This window comes from Coturnix japonica, chromosome Z (assembly GCF_054131305.1).
Source record: "Coturnix japonica strain WE chromosome Z, WE-NBRP24, whole genome shotgun sequence".
Lineage (NCBI taxonomy): Eukaryota > Metazoa > Chordata > Aves > Galliformes > Phasianidae > Coturnix > Coturnix japonica.
The window spans coordinates 48,397,712-48,416,752 of record NC_140702.1 but is presented as its reverse complement, the minus strand read 5'-3'; the positions used below and the strand labels follow the sequence as shown (position 1 = coordinate 48,416,752).

Below are 19,041 nucleotides of genomic sequence, written 5' to 3'. Positions count from 1 at the left end.
GAGAAGGTTGTTTCTCTGACTAATATGTTGTATATCACGAAGAGACGCACTCACCGTAACCAGATAATGGTTACAGGAGTCTGAAGATGGATTCTGAGGCTTTCCTTAGCATCAGACCAGCAATTTGTTCACAGGATCCTTCTGTTCACTGAAATTTCAGTTCTCATGGTTGGAATACGTGTGATAGAAGTATTTCTCTTTCTACAGAAAGTATATTTCCTGTTGTTTAAAGGGCGTTTAATTCTTTTTTATTTTTACTTTTTGTAATGCTAAGTTGTAATATGTAGTATCCTTTCATTTATTTATTTATTTATTTATTTATTTAAATTTTACCTTATATATCAAAGGTGATCCATCTAAAAGTTCTTACATGCCTGATTGGATATCTCAATAGCTGACTGTACAGCTATGTTTGTGCCTTTTCTCTTCTCCTGTACAAGGCTAGGGATAACTCAAACATTGTTATTCTAATCCAAGCCAACAAAATAGAACATGATAGCTGAGTGTCTTCTTGTTTACTGCGTGCCTCACAGTGAAACCGAAACCCTTCCAAAGTCTTCTTGCCACTTCTGAACTACCATGTTTCATATGTCTGCTGATGACTGCTAACTGCATGACCGAGAGACCTGACTTGGGCAACATGCTCTTGTGATGGATTTCACATAGACAGACTTTTATCATTTTCTCAGTCTGAAACGAGACAAAGTTTAGTCATCAAACAACATTAATTCATACAATTCCCATTATATTGTACTAAACAGGAAATTTGAAATCCAAGGTCTCAGTCTTTGAGAGATGGATGGATAGAACAGATGTTTCTTTTCCTTTTTGCTGGAGGGGACATACTCACTATGCTAGTCTTTTCCAGGATACACTCTACCAGACACATGTAAAAATTCTAGCTCAGAAGTAATTCTGCAAAGAAAAAAGGAAAGAACAATATGACTACTGTAAACCATGTGTCAATCATTGTCCTTCTCACACAGACTGAAGATTGCTGTGTTAAGATAGCTAAGTGGATGGCTGTTTCAGAGGGTTGTTTCCATCACTGTTTTATACACATCCACAGTGTTCTGTATCTACCTTGCACATTTTAGTTCTGAATATCACTAGTCCCCCTGCACATAGAAATGTAGTGCATTTGAAATTTCAGAAAATCTTTTACAGTATTTCAGATGAACAGAATGATGTGCTATTTGCTCATTCTGAGGAAAACTGCAGATTTCTTAAACTGACTCCTTAGTTCATGTATCATTCTAAATTGTTCAGTACATTTGCCTTCAGCATTCCAACTCTCCAAGCTCAAGTGTTCTTAACTCTTGACCTGCACAAAAATAGGAAATTTCCTTCTCTTAATTAGATTCCCAGTTGAAATTATTTTATATCAGGAAGCTTTATATACAAGAGGATTCTCCCGTCTATTACTAGTTCTCAGTGTGATATGGTGTAATGGTCAAGGATTTATTATACTGAAGAGTGCCTATGGCTAGATGACTTACTGATCAGAGGCAAATAGTAGCCCTGTGATGTATGCATATGGCTTAGTGTTTCTTAGCAGCATGGACTTGTGCTTGTGAAGGAACTTTGGGAGTATTCCTATCATGTCTGTTTTATAGAAAGGCAGAGGAGATACAGGACACATGTATTTTAGGTGAAATAACCAGTACTAGACCTCTTATGTGAGGCGTTTGTGACTTTCCATTCGTTTCGGGGAAACAGGCAGAGAAGGTGATAAAACAGTGTCTTCCCTTCCCTTTTCTACAAAAAATTTCACCTGAAGTTTATTGCAATGACTCTTCAGAGATTTCATGAGGAATTTTCTTTTTGTTGCTCTCTTGTTCTTTAACTTCTCTACCATCTTTATTCCAAATTAAAGTAGCACTTCTTGCACTAGTTGTTTGAGATGAAATGGAGTTGTTTTTTGTTTTTTTTTCTTGGCACTTCTTCATCCAGCTGTCTATAAATGGATGCTTTTAAAGGAAAGATGTGTGTCTTGTACGTGACACCTGCTGCTTTCTTTAAAAAATAACTTGGTTTTTTTTTAGTCACACCACTTGGCTCCTGAACAATTTAGTCTTTTGCTCAGTGCTTATGTATACATACATATACACATCAAAAGATTATGTACCCTTTTATTTAATTATAGTCGATAAATCATATTTTGACGGTATAGACAAAGTTAAAAAAAAAGTGAAATTTATTTCTGTGATGCGCATGTTATATTGATTCAGTCATCCTTTTTGCTTTTATTCATTTTCTTAGTTATGGCTTGGATTTCAGCATTAGTAGTCTTTTTTGCAGTTCATTGCATAGAAGGAAGAAAAGCAGTTAAGCAAAGCAATTAAACGTTGTGCAATACTGTTAAGGGTACATGTTGAAACTGTTTATCCCCTTTAAAGTCCAGTTTGAAATTCATCTCTTGCTTGAGCATAGCAATCCACTAAGAAGGGAGTTTTTTCGTGTAGTTGTATAGAAAGATTTCTAACATATAGCTGTCTAGAACAATTTGTGGCCTCAAAATCAACAGGTGAATGCCTCAATAGATAAATGTCTTATTACTTAGCTAAGAAATAATGTTTGTTTTGATACCTTATGAGACAGAATTCAATTTTGTAAAGGTGGGTGTGGCTGTAAGTCCATACTGAAGAAAAATCTGTTCTGAGCAGGAATTCACCTGGGTGTTTATTTTTTATTTTAATCAACATAAAGCAATTCAAAATGTTGTATTGGTCTTCTTATCTCAAACAAATCTTTATGCTTTACTGTGATGCGACAATGACTAAAAACATTTCTATTTGTAGGCTTATTACAGAATTTACTGTTTTTCTTCCCTTAAACAGAGCTGAGCTTTATCGGGCCTCAGGGAAGTTTGAGCTACTTGATCGTATTCTACCAAAGTTACGAGCTACAAACCATCGTGTGCTTCTTTTCTGTCAAATGACATCACTCATGACTATTATGGAAGACTACTTTGCCTTTCGAAATTTCCTCTACTTGCGTCTTGATGGTAAGCTGAATGAGAACAGAATAAATAAGTTAGGGACTGGCATGCTTTGCTAGTTTGGATCATGGGACACCTAAATTCTCTTCATAGTATGCATGTGCTGTGATTTGACTCTATAAAAGTGTGAACATGTTCAACAGTTCCATGAAGGAAAAACCTGCAAGGATATTTGTTATGAAAGTATAGCTACAGACCCACAATCTGCGCTACACTGGAATTTTCCCTGTCCTTACATATGAGGCACTGAGCAGGGTGTACTACTGCTTGTTTTCGTAGAGCTGATCTGAGATATATCTGTCTCCCAGTTTCTTTACCAGTTGTTTTGCAGGAAATTCATAAATCAGTAAGATGAACTCTTCTTTCAACTTTTCCTATTCTCTGATTATGTTCCACTATGGAACATAATATATACAAATAAATTTTACCTACTGTTTGCCTTCGTACATAATGTATTTCTTACTCAAGTCATGTACTGCCATCATTTTGACTGTGTGACTGTAGTGGATCTGTCTAGAATGGAGTTAACTTTCCTAACAGCAGCCCATATAGTGCTGTGTTTTGCATTTGTAGCCAGACAGCATTGATAACACACCAGCGTTTTGGCTCTTACTGAGCAGTTCTTCGCAGTATTGAGGCTTTCTCTCCAAGCTCCGCCTCCCCCTTCTTCCCCATTCCCAAGGCCAGTAGGTTGAAAGTGAACAGCAAGACCTGGGGAGCAGACGCAGCCAAGATCCAAAATGTACATAGGGATATTGCATGCCACTGTGCTCAGTTATATGTGTTGAAGGAAAGGAGGAGGATGAAGGAACATTTGTGGTTATGATGTTTGTCTTTCCAAGCAACTGCTATGCACACTGAATTCTGCTATCCTGGAAGTGGCTGGACATCTGCCTGGTGATGGGAAGTAGTGAATAACTTCTCTTTTCACTTTGCTTCTGCACATAGCTTTTGCTTTTAGTAAACTGCACTCACTTCAATGCAGAGCCGTTTCCATCTTATTTTCTTTCTTGACATGTTGAGGAAAAGGAATTGAGAGCATCTAGGTGGAATTTTGGAAACCAGCCAAGGTCACCCACTTCAGTAATAGTGGGTTATCTTCTGTGTTTTATAAATAAATATATATAAAAATAAATTTTCTTTGGCTTTCTACTATAGACAGAAATGTAAAATATATCAGGATATCAGTGGACCAGGCTGAGATTATCCATGTAGAGTTTGGATGAAGTGTGTAATAGTTAATGTGAGTGCCAGGTTGTGCAATACTTTGTTTAGAAATTTCTCTCTCTTTTTTTTTGTTTGTTTTTCTTAACCACTTCTTCCCTTGCACAGACACAGCTACAGTTAAGATAAGAGATATTAAGAATTTTCAGTCTTTCTTATTATTATGACCCCTGAGATAAATTCTGACATTTTGATAAATTGATATACGAATGATTTCTAAAAATATTTAGATACTGTTGTGGCCAGAGCACGTTAATCAAAGCTTCAGCTCTGTGCTCTTTGCATATAGTAACTTCAGTTGAAATTCATGTGAATTATAAAAAAGTATAGCAATGCTAGCTGACATTTTAAAGTCTACATTTGAAATGTCAGAAATAAACCCTTAAATATTTAACAGTCTCTCAAATGTAGTAAAAAACAGATGACAGAAACATCCATGGGCTTTATTTTTTTTATTATTATGGAAAATACGGCAAAGATCACAAAGAGCAAGTGAGCCAAAATTTCACTGCCATCTATACATTTAGGAACTGCCACTGTGTTTGGAGTATTTCGGTTCATGTCGTTGTTATACTTCTACTTTTCAGGCACAACAAAATCAGAAGACAGAGCTGCTCTCTTGAAGAAGTTCAATGAGCCTGGGTCGCAATACTTTATCTTCTTGCTGAGTACAAGGGCTGGAGGGTTAGGCTTGAATCTCCAGGCTGCTGATACTGTTATAATCTTCGATAGTGACTGGAATCCTCACCAGGTGATTATTATTTGCTAATCTGCTAGCAAATTGAAAAGAATTCATTTTTTTTTTGGTGGGGTTTCTTCATTAGTATGAGATTACATTCTGAAGTAAATGGTATTGATACAACATTCTGGTTTTAAAGCAGTTAGTAAGGCCAACTGCTGCAGTTAAGAAGTATGTTAGTTTGAATCAGTGAAGTAATTCTGAGTTTCTGTATTTATTTTGTCTGTGTCTCAGCTAGGGATTCTCAGCTAGGGGTCTTCTAGCCTTGTACCAGTACTGTAGCTATACTCATTCTTTACTCCTATTAACAAGTAGTACTCACACTAACAAGTCTTCCCCATTTTGATTCTTCGGTAGTTTGTAGTATTTTAGAGAAGGTTGTGCAGATCAGTGCTTTGTCTCAAGAAGTTAGTGGCTGTATTAGTGCAGCAGTCTATTCCTGAGGCACTGATGGTGGTATATTTCTTCTCTTCAGTTTAAAATTAAACAAACATAAAAAGAGGAAGCTGATCTTTGCCACTTAATGCATTTTTTAACTGTAAGAACAGAAATTAGGTATCTGTGGGAAGCACCTGATCATGGTGATTATGCATGTCTTTTCAACTATCTTAAAGTTGTAAGCTAATCAGATAGTTGTCGCCACATGTAAGAATAAGGATTGAGACATGGAAGAATTTTACACAGAACTTTAAGAGCAGCAGTCACATAGATGCTCTGGTAATCAGTTTAAAGCAGAGCTTGAGAAATTTGAAGCAATTACTTTTAAAGGCTTAAAACCCACCTCATAAGGCACTTAATTCTTTACATTCTTGGTTATCTCTATTTCACCTTTACAGACATTTTTAATGCAGGCATATTTTAACAGTTGGATAGCAGTAAATCTCATGTTAGAGAAAGTTTACTGGGGAATCTAGTGAATAGATCAATAAATCACAAAATGTATGCAGTTTTCATTTTGCTTGTGGTTGAGAGTCACTTGTTGCTTCTAATAAGCAACATGTTAAAGGAGATGCTTTTATTTGTTGCTTGTTTTAGCACTTGAGCAACGTATTTCAAAAACTTTTATTTTTTCACTTTACTGTTCTGTTCTTCTGAAAATGATTATATAAGCAAATTAATATTAAACATTTATTTTGGCTGTTCTGTGAACTTCAAATTCGCTTTTAAATTCCAGCAATCTTACCTTTCTGCTTGGAAATGAAATTGTGTGAAGCAGGAGCTAACAATAGTATCAAAAGTAGGGTGCTGGACTAAAATGATTGCCTTTCTGAAATGTCAAACTCACTGCCTGGTTTATTATTTTCTTATTTTGAGAAACTTGTTTTGTGAGATATTAGAAAACCGTAACAGCATTTTGCTGAAATAGGAGCAGATTGTATAGATGAATTTCTTTTTTCCCCTCAAAGAAAATAGTTAAGATTTTGAATTAATAAAAATAATAATTTCCCAGTAATCTACAGCATGCTTTTTTACTTTTAGCAATTTTTGGTGCAATTGCTTGACAAGAAGTAGTTATTCACAGTGCTCTAAAAGTAATTTAATATCATATTTAAACTGTTATAACAGAGCTATTCAAAGGTAAAAAGGCCTATTTTACAGATCAAATAATTTTTAGTTAACATATTTATTAATTAGTGAATACCCTTAGTTACAAAAGATTATGTATTAATTTTATGCTACTAGTCTGTTATTATTTTTTTTTCCTTGAAGTGAGAAATTTTTTCTTTAGGTTTTATTCTAGCTTGGAACAGTGTGAACTTTTTTGCAGAAAAATAAAAATAGATACATAAGCCCTTTTCAGTCACTGTGTGTGATTTCAGGAAGTGTTTAGCTTACGGCATTTATAGTATATGCACTATGTACGTGTTTTTTTTTTCTGTGTTTTCTCCCTATCTGGATCTGGTGAAATTTTAAAGAAGAAAACAACTGGGGTGAGCCACATGGATTATAGTGGACTGTAGCTTGGGTATTTCCTTTTTATGACCGAAAGTATTCTGCATTATTACACACTGTAAGCAGAAAGTGATTTGAGTAGCACACTTATATAAATCCTTCCATGTGTTCTTTGCTTAATAGGACTTGCAGGCACAAGATAGAGCTCACCGAATTGGTCAGCAGAATGAAGTTCGAGTTTTGCGACTGTGCACTGTGAACAGTGTGGAAGAGAAGATTCTTGCTGCTGCAAAGTATAAGTTGAATGTAGATCAAAAAGTTATTCAGGCTGGAATGTTTGATCAGAAGTCTTCAAGTCATGAAAGGAGGGCTTTTCTACAGGCTATACTGGAGCATGAGGAAGAAAATGAGGTAAGGTTGTTAGAAATAATTAGGAAGAGCATGTTTCAGGGACAGCTTAATTTTTCCCTAAGTTTCAAAGACTGATTTCTTCAATATTAGGCCTGTAATAATTATCTTTCCACCTGGTCAAAGAAATAATTTCATTTTTCTCTCTTTTTTGGTCATAGTAATAGGTTGTTACCTAATGGTGAAGATAAAATCTTAGTACAGATTTGGACATTAAACCTGTTTTGCTCCTATGGTTTTGGCAAAAACCTTTTGAACAAGTTTTTGTTTTTTTTTTTTCCCTTTATTTTTTTCCTTCAGTGGAATATAAAACAGTTCCTAAAATCAGTTCATATTTTAACATAGTGTGATTTTCAGATATACTGAGAAAACTAGGGCTTTCTACATTTAAGCATATTAAACCCTGCTTTTTCTTTTGTGTTCTTTGTAAGATTTAAGATGTGGTTTGGGCAAGGCAACAAAAATGACTTTTCTTCTTTGTTCTGTATCCAACATGAATTTGTGATCAACAGTTTCTATTCAGAAAAAAAATTAGTTGTTTCAAGACAGCTGCCACGTCTTTTCTTTATAATAGTGGGGAGTGAGATTACAGTATCACTGACAATTTGTCCCAGAGTTTGAAGTTGTGGTTGTAGAATGCTGAGCCCCTTCTTTCACCTGGCCCTGTAGATTATTCTTTTACTGTGAACAGTGTTCATCATTTGGATAAGCACCACACTTAGGAAAGACTGTATTAATGTATTAATTGCACTGAAGGCACACACTAGAAGTCCCATTTTGTAGTGTTTTTTTCCTACCTCAAAAAATGAAAGGTAAAAAGACTTGGGTTGAAGAGACCGTAAGATATCTAGCTCCATCTCTGCTACCATGACAGAGTTAGCAGCTGCTAGATTGGGTGTTACATCAGGAAGGATGTTCAGGGCCCCATCCAGCCTGGCCTTGATGGCTTCTGGGATGGGATATACACAGCTTCTCTGGGCAGCCTGTGCCAGTGTCTGATCTAAATCTCCCTTTTAGTTTAAAGCTGTTCCTCCTTGTCCTAGGACTATGAGACTGTGTAAGAGGACTGCTTCCCTATTTATAACCTTTTTTTAAGTACTAGAAGGCTGCAGTGAGGTCTCCCTTGACCTTTCTCTTCTCCATGCTGAACAAGCCCAACTCTCCCAGCCTTTCTCCATAAGAGAAAGTGCTCCAGCCCTTTGTCAACTTTCATGGCCCTCCTCTGCACCTGCTCCAGCAGCTCTATGTCTTTCTTGTGCTGCAGGCTCCAGATTTGAATGCAGTACTCCAGATGGGGCCTGACAGTGGCCAGTTAGGGGGAGTCAACTCCTCCTCTCTGCTGGCCGCCTGCTCTTTTGATGCAGCCCAGGATGCAGTTATTCTTCCAGGCTGGAAATGTACACTGCTGGCTTACATCACGTTTCTGGACCACCAGAACCTGAACATCCTTCTCTAGGAGTTCTCCTCCCAGTCAGTATACATACCAGGGTTTACCATAACCCAGGTGCAGCACCTTGCACTTTGCATTGTAGAAGGTGTGTTCATGTGGGCCCACTTCCCATTCTCGGCCAGGTCCCTTTGGATGGCATCCCTTCCTTCTGTTGTGTCAGCTGCATCACTCAGCTTTGTATTGTCTGCGTTGAATCCCTCTATCTGTGTCACTGATAAAGATGTTGAAGAACACTGGTTCCAGAATGGACCGCTGGGGGGACCTCTTGTCACTGGCTGCCGCCTGGACATGGAGTCACTGACCACAGTGTTTTGGCTGAAGCTCTGCAGCTATTTATCCCCTGAATAGTACACCCTTCAAACCCGTATCTCTCCTGTCTAGAGATAAGGATGTGGTGTGGGACCGTTTCAGAAGCCTTGCAGAAATCCAGAAAGAGAACAACCTAATTTTGGTTTTCAGTGTGGCTTGTACACTCTGAATATGGTACACGCTGAAATAAAAGAAAATTGTTTCACAGTCATCCTTTTATTATTCAGTGTAAATTTTAAAAGATCAAGGTGTTGATTTCTTCAATAATTAAACCCTTTATGTGATCTCTTTGTTATGTTGTATGCTTAAGAAAAGCCAGTACATCATTAAGAAAGGACTTAACCTATTTTGTACTTATATTTTAGTGTTTTTCTTAAGAATTTAATCACAGATTTTTTGTTTTATAAGTAATGATGATTTATTTGTGAATGCAGAAAGGGTATAGCATAATATGTGCTTTATGTACCTTCAGAATATCTTACAGAAGGAAATTTAACATTGTGGAGCTTGATTGTATTGAAATGGTGATAAAAAGCAGTATAACTTTTTAGTTATATTCTAGGATTCTGATTTTTTTTTTTCCAAAGAAGGTTTCTATTTCTATGAAATTATTATTTTTATCTGAGGACAGAGGTTTACATCTCTGTTTGTATGGATGGACAAGAGAAATAGGAATGTTCCCAATGTAGTGACATGTTGTTTTTGTTTTGTTGGTGATGCTTTTGAAATTTTTTTTTTCTTCAGGTAGGACTATTTTCAGTCTTCTTTCTATGAGAGGAAAGACCTTATAGTGCAGAATTATATTTCTAAAGGAGTACTGTAGAACATCAGAACAGAAATGTGTGTATTTTAGCTGAAGCCCTAGCTGTGCTTCTGACCCAGGAAAACCACAAACCAAAATTTCCTGGTTGCATATTTGCTCATTTCCTCATTCTCAATTTATGGAGGTGGTAATAAGTCCCAATTGTCTCTAATTTTGTCAACTTTGTATTACTTCTGAATTGCTGATTGTGTTAGAAAATTTAGTTTTGGTTTGAATTTTTTACACGTGTCCTCACGGAAGGAGGCTCAGTGCAGTGCTCACCTGATGCAGGCTGTTACTTTACACTGAACATAAAAGCTTCTTTCTGATACCTTTATCCATCTTTGTGACCAGGAGGAAGATGAAGTTCCTGATGATGAGACTCTGAATCAGATGATTGCTCGACGTGAGGAGGAATTTGATCTCTTTATGGTGAGGATGATACGATCAAATGCAATGTATTTTTCCTAGTGTTTTTAGCGAAGACTTTAATCTTTTTTGTCATTTAAATGTTGGAAAACTTTGTTGTGGGAATGGCTTTATTTGCTTGCATTCTTTATGTGGGGAAAGGAGAGCAGACTGCTTAAACACAGAGTTCCTCACAAGACAGAAAGACTACAGAGATCCATGCAGTCAGTAGTGGAGTAGTGCCAGTCTGGAGGAAGACTGTGGCATGACCTAAGAAATTTAGACTGTCTAAAACTGGTAGTCACTGTTTGGCTTACTAGTTGTACAGCATGTTTTTATTTTTAGGAATTTTTCACTTTTGCACTGTGATACTGATTAAGACAACTACAGAAATTGAACAAGATAGTAAATAATTAGACTGATAGTAGACACTCATGAGCTCAAAATTGTATCAGGATGTGCTATCTAGGGAAATGACATTTATAGGATCACACGTTATTAATTTCTTGCTATCTGTCCAGATAGTCATTAGTAGAACATTACTTGCACAAGTGTGCAAGGGCTATTCTTACCCAACTAACAATTGTTCAAATGCATAATTGACAAAGGCCAAATTCCCCACATGGTGGTGCATTTAGTCATTGCAGAATCACCCGTCTTATCCTTTTCTGCTAATTTTTGTTCAGTGTTATTTTAGAAGAGCTGATATCTCTGAAGAGTGCAAAGGGAGTACTTACAGACATCTGTTTTTCTAAGCTTTCTGTCAACGACTAAGGAGATGACAGAAACCAAACACAGACAATCTAAAACTTGAAAGAAGTAATTTCAGACGCATTACTGGCTGATGTCTTTTGTGTTCTCCATCACAGCCTGTTTTGCACACATATTCTATGATTTCTGCTGCAACTGTAGCTGTCCACGCTGAGTGTACAAAATGCATAGAGATCAGTATAAGCACTGTTGCATCAGAAATCAAGTCAAAAAGAAGTAGCCTGAGTTCTATCAATGTAGATTTGCTGCTGGAAACTGTAATGTGGTACTCTTCCCCCAGAAGGAAAGAACTAATCCAAGGATTGTAGTAGGTGACAATTATTTATGGTTGTTTGCAGGGAAATTCTGCAAATCTATCTCTTTTGGTTAAGTCTGAAGGTGAATAGCAATTCAGTGAAACAGTTGAGCTGCCTAGAGTGGAGTTAGTTTTAACACTGTATGCTGTGTGTTTTCATGTTACTATCCAAAAGTAGTAGGTAATAGAAATTTGAAGATGCAGAGGTGAAGAGCTTTGACAGCCAGGGATTTGAAAACATTTACGGTGGAAACATTGAAGTTAAATGTTAATCTCTAAGAAAGATTTTCATTTATTATTAAACTGTTCAGTTATAAGACAAAAATCTGAAAACCAAGTTTGGTGGTCAGGTTTGTTTGTGTTCTTTTTATTTATCTCTTAGGTCTTAGGTAGTTATATAAAGAGTGTGAAGTTAGATTTATATTTTTCTTACCTCAGTGATACCCAGGTAGCCTTATTCCTTCTGTGCAGATGAGATAAGAGTTCAGTGAACTGTAATATTCAAGAAAAAACATGTTTTGGTTTGTTCATTTAACTGGGCTTAAAGGTGCAAAACCATGTATTTTGCTTATATAAATAAGTGAGTTCCAGAACAACAGATGAGAGAGCTAACTGACTGGTTTCTCAAGAAACTATTCTTTTGTCACTTTTTGGATTAGAAGTGTTCTTTGGCATTAATCCTATAGTATTCATGGGGTATTTAGCTATGCATGCAGAGGGGATGCATGCAAGTAGATTGTGTTCCCTTGGGTTTTGGTGGCTTCACATTTGTAGGTAAAATCTCCAGATAGCCTCAGTGTGTCCTACTTTTGCATGCAGTGCGAATTATGACAGTTCTGATTTTTCATCATGTAACAAAAAATGTATACAAAATTCAGAGTGTTTCAAAGTAATCTCTGCAACCACTGTCATCTCTTCATAGTGTGCTTTAAACAAGGGTTACTTTTCCTGGCAAAATGATATTATGGCAGCAGTTGACTGTATGAATCAGTGTTTTTAAACTGAGTAGGTTTGGGTTTTATTTTAAGGTGTATTTGAGAAGGCTATATGTATTGTCTTATTGGAGCTAGTTAAATAACCTAAATGAGATTCATGGGAGCATAGGAACCTGGGTCAGCATATAGTCAATACAGAGAAATGGATGCATTCCTGGGAGTACTATAAACCACCTCCTTTCACATAAGAATGTATCCTGAGTAACCTTATCTAGTTTGTGAGGTTATTGGTCACCACACTTGAAATTAATTTATGTGATTAATTATTAAAGTCCACCTTAAAGTCTTAATACTTAATTACCCTTTTAATATTCTTAACACTTCAGTTAATCTTGCCTGATTTTTATTGTATGTGTTTTCATTTTTCCTTAATACAGCAGTAGTAAAAATCTTCTGTTGAAGCTGTTTGGAATTCTGGCATTGAGTCATCTCTTCTTTGAATTCTTAATTATCTCTCTTGATTCATTTTCTCTTACATCAGATTTTAAATTTATTTTATCTGATATTTGGAATCACAAAAGTAGTATGTTTTCAATTATTTTTTTTAGTTCTATAGTAATAACATCTTATGAGGATGTTGTAGTGGAATTACTAGTATTTGCAAATTACATTTATGAATGTATAGAAACTGCAAAAAAGTAGAATCGTAATGGATAGCTTCCTTTGTTTTGTAATCTACATTGCCTTACCTGGATCCTGTGCAGTTGCTTTCAGTATCAACTAGCTACGGAGTAGTGAATGTGGCAGAAAATCAACTGTAAAATGTAACTACTTTGTGTGGTTGCATTTCACAAGTATTGGGCTAAAGGAATGTAGGTACTTGTGAAGAACTTATCCTTTCCAATCTACCATTTCAGCGGATGGACATGGACCGTCGTAGAGAAGATGCCAGAAACCCCAAGCGCAAACCCCGCTTAATGGAGGAAGATGAATTGCCATCCTGGATTATTAAGGACGATGCTGAAGTTGAAAGGCTCACATGTGAAGAAGAGGAAGAAAAGATATTTGGAAGAGGATCCCGTCAACGCAGGGATGTGGACTACAGTGATGCTCTCACAGAGAAACAGTGGCTGCGGGTAGGGTAACTCTTTCTTTGTTTTAAAGATGAAATTTATTTGTTTGTTGTTCATTTATTTATTCATTTTTTCATTGAAAACTACAAAGTTGCACAACAAAAATAGGTAAGGTCTACTTATCGCTGCTATTTAGCATTTGTAGGTGTGCTCTATCTAGCTATTTATTAAGTAGTTTAATGTTTCTAATAACTTGGAAGCATTCACAGAAGTCTTCTTTCCCACATGCTTTTCCTTTCGCAAGTCTTGGCTCTGTTGCGGTAAAAAAAAATCTTGATAAGTGGTGTTACTACAATTCAAGACTTTAAGGAGGGGAATCTTGCGATTTTTGGCAAAATACACATACAATGAATTCTAATCCATATGTCTTTTCAGAATGGTAGTAGTGTGTTTGCTAAGAAGGATAAGAAAGTATTTTCAAAACCAGCAAATTTGGTATCGTTAGGATTTCTAAAACATATTAACCAGCAAATTTGGATCTAAATTTCTAAAACATATTAATAAAGTACTGTGCACAAAATTAGTCTATATTATTTAAGAGATTTTTTTTATGCCAGTATGAATATAGTTTTTGTGTATAAAACTGGTTAGAAATCTTATGTACTTGAGTTATGGAAGTGATTGTGAGAGTGCACTCTGAGAGATGCTGCTAAGAGCTGATCAAGATTCATTTGCTGGATGTAAAGATTAGGGGAGCAAAATTTTGAATTACAAATCAAGAGCGTGTTGACAAAACTAGAGAAGTCTGATAACTAGCATTGTCAAGTAGTAAAGGAGAGAGACGTAAAAACATAAATTCCCATTTGGATTCTTCAACATTTAACTTTTCCTATACTGGATATGCATATGGTATAGCACTCCAGATCATTTTAAGCTGGTTATTTTTAGTGACTTAGATTTGTGTACTTCATGTCTTTGTTCCTCAAGTTTGTGAATTAAATTCTTTACTGTCAAAAATGTCAGCTCTTAAAAAGGGTGTTTGATCCATCTTCCTACTCAGGGCAGACTCAGCCAATCCTTTGTCACTTGCAGTAGATGTTCGCCTGATCTGTTCTTAAAAGCTTTCCTGACAGTGAGTTTAAAACTGTACATGAAATATCTCTTAACTGTTTAGTTTCCCCTAATATTTTCTTCTAAATTTTCTTTTTGGACATTAAACTGGTTAGTTTTAGTTTTAATGACTTCGGTCATGTAGAACTGGGAGCTGTCCTTCCTTTTTGCAACAATTCCTTGTTGTAAAAGGTTGTTCTGTTTCTCTTTTAAGTCAGTTCTTAAAGTTAACAACTATTACTTACTTCCTTGTACATCCTGTTTTCACTGACTTTTCCCTTTCAGCTTTCCATGTGAATGATGTTTTTCTATAAGTTTGGTTCAAAAGCTAGTTTTCAGAAATTTTTGAATAAGGAGGAAGATAAATTCTTTTACATAACTTGTAGTATATTTATTCCTCAAAGTACAGTGTTTCATATTTTTAACAGAAAAGACACTGACTTCATTACATTTTTGATCTGTTGTATGTGCTTAATCATCCTCTGTGGATCTTGCCACTTTTTTAGAACCATGTATAGTAAAGTCGAGCCTTCATTCCTGCTGAAAGAATAATGCCCATGCATCCTTGTTGACAAATGTCCCATATATTATCACCAAAATCTTTCTGAATTATAAGCCTGTCCTCAGGTGAGTTTTGGACCCTGTCAGTTTAGTGTTCTTTAGTATTTCTAATGACACTGAAAAAACTGAAGAGCACTGGATTGACTGTGTGCTTCCATAGTTTTCTATGTGATAATGTACCATTAGGTATGCAGTTTCTGATTGTTACTGTATTTACTTCATAGTAATTGTTTCCATTATTTGCTTCTGAGACTCTTGTGTGAGACCATTTCAGAAACATTGCTAAAGACTGAATTTAGACTGTTTTTCAGTGTGGCTTTTTATTCTTTTTTAAAAAAATTTACCCCTTTTCCTCCTCTACTGAGTTAAGTGTGCTCTCAAATCAGCTAAGTTAAAGCTGTGGTATATGTGGCATTACTTAAATGGTTGCTTAAATATTTTGAGTTCAGTCATTTTCTGGTGATGTCTCCATCCTTGAGAATGTGTTGAAATAAATGCAATTGTAGGTAGCAACTGTGACTGTTTTTCAGACTGTATTCACAGGAATCAGATATATATGCACTTCTATACTTGTTCAGAATAAAAAGTCTTTTCTGTTGAGTGGATACTGAAAATATAAATGAATATTTTTCTAAGATTTTCCATCTTGTATGTGAGAAAAACTATTCTTTATTACACCCATTTTCTTCTACCATCATTTGTCTTCTTCAAGAATTTTTTCAGTTTTTCTGAATTGACTGGACAAGAAGGTTGTAAAAAAAGAGACGATAATCCTGTACAACATTTTCAGAGTAATCTTTAAATAAATAAAATTCCTGTAGGTAGCAGATTTGTACCCTGTGGTTTTGCCTCTGTAACTTGTAGGAAAAAAAATTGCACGAGATCTCTGCATACTGCAAAGAGATAGAATAGCTTGGATTGAAAGGGACCTTAAAGATCCATGAGCTCCAATCCCCTGCTGTGGGCACAACTGCCTCCCACTAGATCAGACTGCTCAGGACCCTGTCCAGTCTGGCTTTACATAGCTACAGAGATGGGGCATCCACAGCTTCTCTGAGGAATCTATTTACTAGGAGCAAGGGGTGCCCTTGATTTTTGCTCTCTTGTAGCTGCTATTATAGCTTTATATCTGTCCTCTTCATTGGCCTTTGCAGAAGGCATCAGTCAGCAGGTACACTTTATAGTGTGGAGTTCATCTACCTGCTGCTTTTCAGCTGTCTGATCCCTCTGCTGCTGTACCATATGCTGAATATTCCAGTTAAGATCCCACCTTCATAAATATACACATCATAGCAGATCCCTAAAGGAAGGATAACAACTCAAGGCCTGTGTGCATGCATGTATACTGTCAAATTATGTCAGCTCTGTCCTTATCAAGAGGTCAAGTACCTGAGTTTGGAAGCAAGAGACAAGATAATAACAAAAGCAGTAAGCGTGGACTTAAACAGTGTTGAGTGAGATTATGTTGCTGCCCTGAACTACCTGTAATTCAGTAACAGTTCAGAGAAACTGTAAAATTCAAACAGGCTTCATCACTAGCTGTCGCTGCAGCTTGCTGTTCTTTAACTGTTGGCATGACAACCACATTCCTTAATAACAGGAAGGAGGAGTTTGCCACCTGGTCTTAGGAGGCATGTATATTGTGGAAGTGTATTATGCTCTGGAAGATTCTATCACTGCACCGTTTCTATCAGGCCTGCAAAATATTGGATTTGTGGGCAGATTTACTAGAGTGCTCCTTTAAGGTTGGCCTTGCTTAGAATGAGCTTCCAGAATCAGAGGATTTTTTTCAGAGACCATGAAGTAGTGCATTTGACCTGCTGATCAAGGGGCACTTGCCTGTAAAGCTTATTCTTTGCCATCTGGAATAGTTATTCTGTATTGACCTTCATTCTAATAGCACTGACTTAGGCAGAGGCTTCAAGACAGCTCTTGTCTGACCATTACAGGTTATCTAGTAGTCATGTTTTTTGTCAGTCATTTCTCACTCTTGCTCTGTGGCTAAATATTTGCATTCTTCTTCGTGTTCAGTTTAATTTCTGGCTAGGTGACATAATAAAGTTCTGTCCTTTGTTGTGCAATTGATTTGAAATAGCTTGCTTTGTTGGCCAGACCAGCATGTCTGAGTTCAAAATGAGCATTGTCTTTTCTGAGTCCAAAATAAGCATTGTTTACCTTCTGCAGATAGGCAGAATCCAAAAGGGCCAACTGTATCCTGGGGTTCATTCTGCGCAGCATAATTGTCTGCACAGAAAAAGTGATTGTCAAGTGACTGTCCAACTGTAGTTCGTATTGGTGCAGCCCTCTCTTTTGAGAACTGCTAAAAGCAGCTCTTAACTAATAAATGAAGCGTTTTAACAAATTACTGAAGAGGGAAGAAAAAAAAAATCTCAGAGATGATGATACGTTTCACCAGTAAAAGATTTATTTTAGGCAACAGAATGAGGGATTTGGAAGTGAAACACACATTACAGCCAAGGTATAAATACCTGCTTTATTTATTTTTCTAAAAACCTGAGATGCCAAGGAAAGCAGAACATCTCATAGTGTAGGACATAGAAGTGTTACACACTTTACTTATTTCAGTGTTTGTTGTGTTAACAGAATTTAGGAAAAGAGAGAGAAGTAATCTCCCCCACCTGCTCTTGTCACCCACCTGAAAGACTAAGTTTCTAAAGCAGATAACTTTCGTTGCCTCCCCTCCCCCCTCCTATGAAACATGATACTTGGTCAAATTAAACAAAACATAACAAACCTCTAAAAGCCATAGTAATGATGGTTGCATGATTCCTTTGTCTGTCATCTGTACTGCTAAAAATAAGTTGTCCTGATTCAGAATTCTGAGTAAGTTAGAGGGGATACCAGTACAGTTTAAAAAAAAGAAGAAAACTCTTCTCCTTCCAGTATTCCTCAGTAAAATGAACAGTCCTGAAAAGCTCCAGGGTTTTGTCTGTGCAGCAAATGTATGCATCTCTGTCATATGAACAAGATAAATGGGAAAAAATGACATATCTCAGTCTTGTTCGATTTTTCTTGAAAATGAATTACCTGTGAATCAGAAGCCAGGAAACATGTATTTTTCTTTAACTGTTTTTCTCTGCTGGTGAAAACTGTCCGTAATTCATCACACATGAGTGGAGACGGTAGCAGGTAGCAAGGGAGACTTGTTTGCAGCCAGAACTCTTTTTCCATCTTTCACCTTTTTGTAAATAGTGTGGAAAAGGATGCTTCCTGTGCAAATTCCTATCTGAAGTTTTCTTGCATTTCTTGCTCACGCGTTGTGTTTCATAAACTTTCCTTTCATTAACAGGCTTGTTGAGAGATTCTTAAAATTCTTCAGTTGGGGTTTAGACATTGTTATGTTTTGGCAAGGCAAACTTCAAGGAATTGGGACCATTTCAATTAAAGAAGAATAAGCGTAATAACAACTTCATAGTGTGATTTTTTTTGTTTTGTTTGTTTGTTTTCTGGACAATTTAAGAAAATAATTATATTTAGAAAAATTGATTTTTTCCAGCCTAAATAGTTCTAAAGTAATATACTGAGTAATATAATATTATACAATAATATAGTTATAGAACACATACTGCCTCTTGATCACAGTCAGTTCCTGGTTTGTTTTTCTTTTCTATTTGAAATTACTTGTAGCGCTTCAATTAAATCAGTCTTGATAGATAGCTTCAATCATATTATATTTATTTATTTATTACCGTTGGTCTGTAAACAATCTTTTTCTCCTCATAAATTTTCCTACAATATTTTCATAGATAACTTTGCAGTGTATTTCTTAAACTACTTGCATCTTGTTCCATTCGTACATTTTGCTTCTGATTTCTTTATCAATATACTAAACAATCTGAAATTCACAGATTACCACACAGTTCAGAACAGCTACTAAGAACCCTTTCAGAATTACATTTTCTGTGTAACCATGTTCACATGCGAGGACAGCTGCGAAAGCAATGGCTCCTGTTATATTATGCCAGCCGACAGTGTCAGAAGCAGATGTTGGTGTTATGGCAGAAGAAGTTGAACTTTCACACCAGTAGTCTGTTACATGCT

General features: G+C 36.2%; 1 protein-coding gene across 12 annotated transcripts in view; it reads left to right on the top strand.

Annotated features, from left to right (window-relative positions):
* SMARCA2 (SWI/SNF related BAF chromatin remodeling complex subunit ATPase 2) overlaps positions 1-19,041 on the top strand; it is a 100,070-nt gene that overhangs the window by 56,046 nt on the left and 24,983 nt on the right. For all 12 annotated transcript variants that reach the window (XM_015848899.2, XM_015848900.2, XM_085530736.1 and 9 more), the window contains 5 exons: positions 2,841-3,007; positions 4,813-4,976; positions 7,041-7,268; positions 10,181-10,258; positions 13,153-13,371. In XM_015848899.2, coding sequence (XP_015704385.1) covers positions 2,841-3,007; positions 4,813-4,976; positions 7,041-7,268; positions 10,181-10,258; positions 13,153-13,371 — 856 coding nt within the window. The remainder of the gene's footprint in view (positions 1-2,840; positions 3,008-4,812; positions 4,977-7,040; positions 7,269-10,180; positions 10,259-13,152; positions 13,372-19,041) is intronic.